Raw genomic sequence first — 9,537 nt, forward strand, 5'->3', positions numbered from 1 at the left:
CTGATCATCGAGCTAAATAATTTAATCCTACTTTCCATAACCCTCGCTTCTTTTAGGCTCAATACCTATATCCAACTCTTTCTTGAAAATAGTTAATATTTTGGCCTCAGCCATTTTCTGTGGGTAGTACAATCCAAAGACACTCCAGTCCCTGAGTGAAGAAATTTCTCCTCATCTCAGTTCTAAAAGGTGTTCTCCTTATCTTTAAACTGTGAACCCTGGTTCTGGACTTCCCCACCATTAGGAACATCCTTTCTGCATCTAACCTGTCCAGTCCTTGAAGAACATAAGTGAAGTACAGCACAGGAACAGACCCTTCGGCCCTCAAAGCCTGTGTCGATCATCATGCCCCAACTAAACTAAAAAAACAAACTTTCTCCCCTTATCCGGTCCATATTCCTCTATACCCTCCCCATCGAGATGCCTCGTAAATGTTTCCAAAGTGTTTGCTTCAACGACCTTTTCTAGCAGTGTGTTCCAAGCTCTGACCACTCGCTGTATGTGAATAACCTTCCTCACACATCTCCCTTAAACCTTTCCCCCTCTCACCTTGAAGCTGTGCCCCCTTATAATTGAACCTTCAACCCTAGGGGGGAAAGAAAGCCCCTGTCTATCCACCCTATCTATGCCCCTCATAATTTTGTAGACCTTAATCAGGCTTCCTCTCAACTGCCATCTTTTCCAGTGAAACCAATCCTTGTCTTTTTAACCTTGCCTCATTGACAGTACCCTCAAGATGAGGCAACATCCTGGTGAACCTCCTCTGCACTCTCTGTAAAGCTTCCAAAGTCCTTCTAGTAGTGTGATGACCAAAACTGTGTGCAGTACTCCAAATGCAGCCTAACAAGGGTTTTATTTAGCTGTAACATGGTTTGCCAATTCTTGTATTTCCTTACCTGGCCAAAGAAGGCAAGCATGCTGTAAGCCTTCTTAATCACCTTGGCCACCTGTGTTTCAACAGTTTAAGGAACTGTGGACCTGCACACCCAGATCCCTCCATATGTTAATTTTCCTAAGGGTTCTCCCAATAACAATTTACACTCAAACAACAGAGGACCTAAGACTGATCCCTGTGGAACACCATTGGTTGCTGGTCTCCATTCTGAAAAACACCCTTCCACCAGTACCCTCTGTCTTCTGTAACTAAACCTGTTTGTATCCATCTGGCCAGCCCACCCAATCCCATGTGATTTCAGTTCTTGAACCAGTCAGCCAGATGGGATATTATCAAATGTCTTACTAAAGTTCATAAAAATCAACATCCACTGTCTTTCCCTTTCAAATTATCTTTGTCACCTCTTCAAAAAATTCAGTCAGGTTGGTGAGGCATCATCTTCCCTGTACCAAACCATGCTGCCTGTTACTAACATATCTGTCGTCTTCCAAATGTGCTTTTATCTTGTCCCTCAATATCTTCTCAACAGCCTCCCCCGCACAGACAAAAGGCTCACTGGCTTATAATTTCTTGGATTATCCCTGCTTCCTTTTTCTTAAACAAAGGAACAACATTTACTAATCTCTAGTCCACGGGAACCTGGCTTGAGATCAAAGAGGATGTGAACATATCTGCTAATGCCCAGCTATTTATTCCCTTGCCTTTTGCAACAACCTGAGATAGATCCCATCTGGCCCTGGGGAGCTTGTCTACCTTTATGCAATTTAGGATGCCCAAAATATCTTCCTTCAATATATTGACATTCTCTAGAGCATTCACGCACTCATCCTTGACCTCAGCATCAGTCACGTCCTTCTCCTTAGTAAATATCAATATAAAATACTTACTGAGGATCTCTCCCACTTCCTGTGGCTACACACGTAACTTCCCTCTTTTTGTCCTTGAGTGGGCCCTACTCTTTCTCTTGTACCCTGTTTCTTCTCATATATACATTAAAAGCCTTGGGATTCTCCTTGACCCTATTTGCCACAGACATGTCATGGCGCCCTTTTAGCCGCCTTAATTCTGCATTTAAGTTCCTTCCTAATTTCTCTGTACTCGCGGGCTTTGTCAGTTTGTAGCTGTTAGAATTTTTAAGTTTCCATGAAATTCCCTCTCATTCTTCTAAACTCCAGTGAATGCAACTCGAACCAACTCATTATCTCCTCATACGTCAGTCCTACCATCCCAGGAATCCATTTGGTAAACCTTCACTCAATGCCCTCTGCAACAAGCGCATCCTTCCTCTGCTAAGAAGACAAAAACTGTACACAGTATTGCAGGTGTAGCCTCACCAATGCCCTGTACATTTGTAGCAAGACTTCCTTGTTCCTGTATTCTCATCATCTCACTGGTTCAGCCACCTTTACTACCTGCTGCATCTGCACGCCTACTTTTAGCGACAGGTGCACATAGGCACGTAATCTCATTGAATGCTTCCCTCTCTCAATTTATGGCAATTCAAATAATCTGCCTTCCTATTTTTGCTATCAAAGTGGATGACTGCATGTTTATCCGCACTTTAGACTGCATCTTGTTAATGTCCTGTTGCAACCTACAACAGCCCTCCACACTATGCACACCATCAATTGTCGTGTCATCGGCACACTTACTAACCCACCCTTCCATTTCCTCATCCAAGTCATTTATAAAAATCACAAAGAGCAAAGGACCCAGAACAGATCCTTGGGGAGCATCACTGGTTACCGAGCTCCAGGCTGAATACTTTCCATCTACTACCACCCTCTGTCTTCTATGGGCCAGCCAATTCTGTATCCAGACAGCCAGATATTCCTGAATCCCATGCTTCCTTACTTTCTGAATGGCCTACCATTTGGAACCTTATCAAATGCCTTGCTGAAATTCATATTCATCACATCCACTGCTCTACCTTCATCAATGCACCTCTGCATCCACAGCTCCTCCCTCATCTAATCCATTAACAACTATTGTGATTAGCTGGGGTCCGAGTACTGATTCTGCGGTACTCCACTGATCGCAGCCTGCCATTCAGGAAAAGATCCATTTATCCCTACTGTTTATTTCTTGTCTGCTATCCATACTCTGTCCATTTCATCATATTTACAGCCCCCACCAACCAACATCCTATGTATTTTAACTTTGCAGTCTCACATAACAGATTAACACCTCTTCCACCTAGGTATCGTCAGGACTCAACTTCTGAGTTTTACAGTTCCACAGTGTGAACATTATCTTCCTTGTTTATTATCTCTTCCCAACAAGAGTTACTCTGCGGTGAGAAACTCACCTGACACCCCGATGTCTATCCACCATCTACAAGGTGTGAGATGGAATACTCCCCTGGATGGGTGTAGCTCCAACAACACTCACTCAAGAAGCTTGACCATACAGGACAAAGCAACTTGCTTGATTGGCACCACATCTACACACATTCAATCCCTCCACCACTAGCTTTCAGCAGCAGCAGTGTGTATTATCTACAAGATGCACTGCAGAAATTCACCAAAGATCTTTAGACAGCACCTTCCAAATCCACGACCAGTTCCATCTAGAAAGACAAGGACAGCAGGTACTTGGGAACTTCACCATCTGCAAGTTCTCCTCCAGGCCACTCTCCACCCTGAATTAGAAATATACCACAGTTCCTTCACAGTCGTTGGATCAGAATCCTGGAATTCCCTCACTACCAGCATTGTGGGTCAACCCACAGCAAGTGGACTGCAGCGATTCAAGAAGGCAGCTCACCACCACCTTCTCAAGGGCAAATAGGGATGAACTATCAATGCTGGCCAGCCTGTCAAGTTCCACAAATGAATAAAAAACACATCCCTCTGTCCTATTATGTATAGGCAGCTCCTAAGGGAGCCAACTCATTTTCCACCACCTACACTTCTCATTAAAACAGTCTCTTGACTATCTCTCTGTGGTGATCTCTTAAGACCATAAGACATAGGAGTGGAAGTAAGGCCATTCGGCCCATCGAGTCCACTCCGCCATTCAATCATGGCTGATGGGCATTTCAACTCCACTTACTAGCGTTCTCCCCGTAACCCTTAATTCCTCGAGACAACAAGAATCTATCAATCTTGGTCTTCATTTGCCTGTCCTTTTTTCTCCTTCTCTGTGCCATCCCCAAGCACTGTATTTCTGCCTTCTTCCTAGCCCCATCCGATCATTGACAAAATTACCACCTTCAAGCCATTTCAATTGTGACAAAGGGCCCATAAACATGAATTGATTCTGCTTTTCTAAATTAAATTGTGCGATGGGAGTGGTTTCAGTTGTATAGAAAACAGTGCAAAAGGTTCCAAGTGGCTAGTGGGCTTAGCAGAGGTTAAATTTTCCAAAATAAGTAATAGGAGAAAGGTTATGGAAAGGGTCAGGAGTGTAACTTCAAGCACAGCAAATTAGTATGTTGGACTAAGGATGCTATACTTAAACGCATGCAATATACAAAACAAGGTAAATGAGCTTGTAGCACAGATTGAAGTTGGCAGGTACAATGTTGTGGGTTATCACAGAGACATGACTGTAAGAGATCCGGTCTGGGAACTGCATACCCAAGGAAACATGTCCCATCAAAGCTGGGCAGAGGGGCGGGCTGCCCTGTTCATAAGAAATGAAACTAAATTGAAAGCAAGAAGTGAGAGTTTGAAGGCATGCAATGTATGAGGGTAGAGGTAAGAAATTGCAGAGGCAAAAAATACGCTTGTGTACAGGCCTCTTAGCAATCGTCAGCATACAGGGGAGAAAATAAATGTGGTGGAGGAAAAGGCAAGTAAAAAAGACACTATTACAACAATAATGGGGCACTTCAAGACGCAGGCGGACTGGATAAATCAAGTTGGTAGATCGCAAGAAAATGAAGTCGTGGAATGTCTATAAGGCGGTTTTTAGAACAGCTTGTAGTAAAGGCCGCTAGGGAGCAGGGGGATGCGCAATGAGGCAAATTTCTTTTAAGGAGACGATTAAATTGGATGTATTACAATTGAGTAAAGGTAACTACAAAGACCTGAGGGATATGCTGGCTAGAGTGAATTAGAAGGGAAAGCAGTGGAATAATAATGGCAGGTGTTTTCTGGGGGTAAATTGGGAGGCACAGCAGAAATTCATCCCAAGGAGGAAGAAACATGCAACGTGGAGGATGAGGCAACCAGGCAACAGAAGTCAGGGATAGCATACTGTGGTGAGGATGAATGGGAAGCCCAAAGATTGAGAAGCCTTTAAAAACTAGCAGAGAAAAAATAAAAAGGAAAACAAGGAAACATCGAGGGCTGAAGGGCCAGTGTTGTATTGTAATGTTTATGTTCTAAGGACGGAGAAGATGAAAAAGGGGAGTAAGTAGTTGAGGACTAGTTGAGTGGGCGGCACGGTGGCACAGTGGTTAGCACTGCTGCCTCACAGCGCCTGTAGACCCGGGTTCAATTCCCGACTCAGGCGACTGACTGTGTGGAGTTTGCACGTTCTCCCCGTGTCTGCGTGGGTTTCCTCCGGGTGCTCCGGTTTCCTCCCACAGTCCAAAGATGTGCGGCTCAGGTGAATTGGCCAAGCTAAATTGCCCGTAGTGTTAGGTAAGGGGTAAATGTAGGGGTATGGGTGGGTTGCGCTTCGGCGGGTCGGTGTGGACTTGTTGGGCCGGAGGGCCTGTTTCCACACTGTAAGTCTAAGTCTAAGACTCTGGATAGGGTTTAGGAGGATGTGGGGGGACTTTGTTAAAATGTACAGAATACTGAGAGGTCTGTGGAGAAAATGTTTCCACTAGTGGGAGAGATGAAGATCCAAGGGCACAGATTGAGCAGACAATCCTTTAGAACTATGATGAAAAGGAATTTGTTCAGCTAGAGGATGGTTAATCTGTGGAACTCATTGCCACAGAGAGCTGTGGAGGCCAAGTAATTCTATTTAAGACACAGATGGATAAGTTTTTGATTAGTAAGGGGGGATCAAAGGTTGTGGGGAGAAGCCAGGAGAATGGGTTAAATGGTTGAGGACTTCAATAATTCAGTAATTCAACCCTTATTGAATGGTGGAGCAGACTTGATGAGCCAAATGGCCTAATTCTGTTCCTGTACCTTATGGTCTTTTCTCCTTACAGATACTGCCAGATCTGCTGCGTTTCTCTAGCACTTTATGTATGCATTCTTCTTCCCCCAGCTCAGAGTTATTGGTTGTCCATCAGTTTATGGATGCCATTTCCTTGGTATATAAGCTCTGCTGTGTAATTTCATGTGACTGAGCATGCTCACTCTCTTCCTGCAGCTCTTGGATCACATGGGACAGGACATTCCACAAGCGAGTTGGAATTGGAGTGTGCAGCTTACTTTTTGTTTTCATCCTTGCGTGGAATATGAAAACTGGGAAGCATAATAACTTATCACCAGTAGAATATGTCATCTATAGTGTAGCTGTCACCTTGAGTATTTGTAAGATTCTCACCTCTGTGCACAATTCACATTTGATTCCAATAACACTACAATGCACACCCTATTCTTGGAATAATGTATGGTTGGATCAGCTCAGGAACATCTCTGATCCCAGTTGTGCACTTGGGCTGTGTCATAAACAGCACAGTTCCAAGATGTTAAGGGTGGCATAGTAGTACTCACTCTGTCTCACAGCACCAGGCACATGGGTTCAGTTGCAGCCTTGGGTAATTATCTGTGTGGAGTTTGCGTGTTTTACCATTGTCTGTGTGGTTTTCCTTCATGTGCTCCAGTTTCCTCCCCCAGTCTTTACATGCAGGCTAGATGGATTGGCAGTTCTAAAAAAAATTGCCCTCGAGTGTCGAGGAATGTCAGTTTTAATGGGTTAACCATGATTGAAAACTCAATTCAGGGAGAGAGATAAAAGCAAATTTTTGATAGCTTTGACAAAGGGTCAGTTAGACTCGGAACGTCAGCTCTTTTCTCTCCTTACAGATGCTGCCAGACCTGCTGAGATTTCCAGCATTTTCTCTTTTGGTTTCAGGGAGAGAGATGTGGGTCTGGGTGTGATGCTCTTCTCAATGGGCCGAATGTTCCTTTTCTGTATTGTAGGCGGTCAGTGTTAACTGTGAATGCTAAAGGAAGAGTAGTTTGTGTTGGGGTGCTTGATGACTTGGAGGTTGGAAGCAAAAGGAAGTTCCCACCTATCAGTTGTCCTTGTCCTTCAGTGCCAAAGAAGTTGTGAATAGTAATGAAGGCTGTGTAATTATCAGCAATTGACTCACTCTGACTTTCTGGTGAAGGTTTCTTTTCAGACACGAGAACAACAACTATCATAATGCCCTGAGGCTGAGATACTTGGTATCCAAGAAGCACAAGCAATCTTTGTGCTAGAGTGTGATTCCAGCAAATGGGGAATTTTCCCATTCATTTCACTTCACAGAGAGGGTCATTTGGCTTTCCAAATGAGCAATTTTCTTACAGCCTTTCTCCCTGTTACCTTCCATATTCTTTTCAAGTAACATTAAGGCTAAAACTCATTGATGCCACACTGAGTCAAACATTGTTATAAAAGACAGTCAGTCTTAATCTGGCACCGGATAAGGCATATTTAGGAGGCTTTCCAGAATGTTGGATGTTGTAATTGCCTAAACAGCTTGGCTTTGGATATGGATGGTTCTACAACACAAATTTTCACTGCTGTAGTCAAGAATTTATCAAGGCCTTCTCTGCATTTTATTGTATTTGACCATTGATCATTTTGTTTAAATTAAAATGTCTTGAAGTCTTTATGGTTGGCAAAGAGATATAGATGAATTATTGACTTGGTACTTCTAGCTAAAGTTGTTGCTAAGGGTTCCTGCCAAGAGCAGTGCAATGGGTTGAACTGCTTTGATCCTGTAGCTAAACTAATAAACACAGAACAGTCTTCTGTAATGTTCTATGATTAGATTAGATTAGATTAGATTACTTAGTTTGGAAACAGGCCCTTCAGCCCAACAAGTACACACCGACCTGCCGAAGCGCAACCCACCCAGACTCATTCCCCTACGTTTACCCCTTCACCTAACACTACGGGCAATTTAGTATGGCCAATTCACCTAACCTGCACATTTTTGGACTGTGGGAGGAAACCGGAGCACCCGGAGGAAACCCACGCAGATACAGGGAGAATGTGCAAACTCCACACTCAGTCGCCTGAGGCGGGAATTGAACCCGGGTCTCTGGCGCTGAGGGGCAGCAGTGCTAACCATTGTGCCATCGTGTCACCCATTGCCACTGTGCCGCCATGATTCGGAGCATTCCATGCTTTCTGTACTTTAGATTGTCAAAAACTTTGCCTAGTGTGGGATAAGATCTGCAGTTGAGGCCTGCATTTGTAGTTTGATGGAGAACAAAGACATATTGGCTTCAGGCACAAGATAGTGATTCTTTGTCATCTTTGATTTCGCTTGGACAGTAGGTTCTGTATCCTGTGCTCAGCTGAGAAAGGGAAGCCAGCCATTGTTTCTGCTCCACCATTCAGCTTGTTCTGAAGCTCAGGAATAAATTACAGCAGATGCTGGGATATGTACTGAAAACAACAAATGCTGGAGATCACAGTGGGTCAGACAGTATCCATGGAGAGATAGCAAGCTAACATTTCGCGTCTAGATAACTCTTCATCAGCACTCTTACAGTATATCAGAGTCAGTGTACTGCTGTTGATCTTGTAGTTTCTAATGATTGTACTTCTCCCAACAGGCAGTTGAACATTGCAAACGTCATATCTGGAACTGAAAGGCATCAACGTCTGGATGAATACAGTGATAATTTCAAAATAAGAATCATTTCTGTTTCTCTCGAATACTTTTCTGTTTTGTTTGCTTGCAAATGTACCTGCTGTAACAGTCTATAACAATCTGTCAAGGTTCCTTAAAGTCTTGTACCTGAGACAGTTAACAATATTTAATAGTTTGTAACTGCTTCATGGTGATATGTAGAGCATAAATGTTGTCTAACTTCCAGTCCCACTTGTGAATTGTGGTACAAGTTGCACTAGGTGGCTGCTAACAATGCTATATTGCAGGAGATTAAATGTCAAGGTAAGTCCTTTAACATGGGCATAGTACACTGGAAGGAAAATGCAGCAAAGCAAAACTTGTTTTGCAAGTTTGAGAACTAATGTATTTTTTTTTGAAGTTTAATTTGATCAAGTTACTAATTGATAATTGACTGAGCTCCACTTCTGAGTATGATTGGTCTGAATGGCTTGGGCTTGCATGTTCAAAATTTCTGGAATATTAGTGTTTTTGAGTATAAATTTTTGTTTGCCTTGATGTCTATCTTTGAATCTAGTAAAATGTGTGTAAGTTGGTTTGTCAATAAAATGTACCCTAAATCCTGTCTCAGCAATGGCCATTTTCTTTGTGCTGTCAGAGCTGCCTGCATTTGATTTCCAGTTAACTCGAAAAAGGAGTTCAGTGGATGCAGGCTTTTTGAAATTCCTTATTTTCTTGTACTGGCAACTCCCTGGCCTGGGGTACAGGTGTTCATTGTGTACCATCTGGAGCAAGTCATAGGAAGAAATCTCATGGGGAATGCATCTCAATATAAATAATACTCAACCCCAGTTTGTCTGCTTCAACCTTCATCCATGCAATCGTTGCCTCTGATCTTAACTATTGCAATGCACTCCTGTTCAATGTCCCACATTGT

At 43.2% G+C, this 9,537-nt stretch overlaps 1 protein-coding gene across 1 annotated transcript in view; it reads left to right on the forward strand.

Annotated features, from left to right (window-relative positions):
* The window catches only part of psap (prosaposin), a 51,917-nt gene extending 42,692 nt beyond the window's left edge, over nucleotides 1–9,225 (forward strand). The window contains exon 14 of the mRNA XM_060854170.1: nucleotides 8,584–9,225. Within this exon, the coding sequence (XP_060710153.1) occupies nucleotides 8,584–8,619 (36 nt within the window). The 3' untranslated portion in view covers nucleotides 8,620–9,225. The remainder of the gene's footprint in view (nucleotides 1–8,583) is intronic.
* The last annotated feature ends 312 nt before the right edge of the window (nucleotides 9,226–9,537 follow it).

Source organism: Hemiscyllium ocellatum, chromosome 43, assembly GCF_020745735.1.
Source record: "Hemiscyllium ocellatum isolate sHemOce1 chromosome 43, sHemOce1.pat.X.cur, whole genome shotgun sequence".
Lineage (NCBI taxonomy): Eukaryota > Metazoa > Chordata > Chondrichthyes > Orectolobiformes > Hemiscylliidae > Hemiscyllium > Hemiscyllium ocellatum.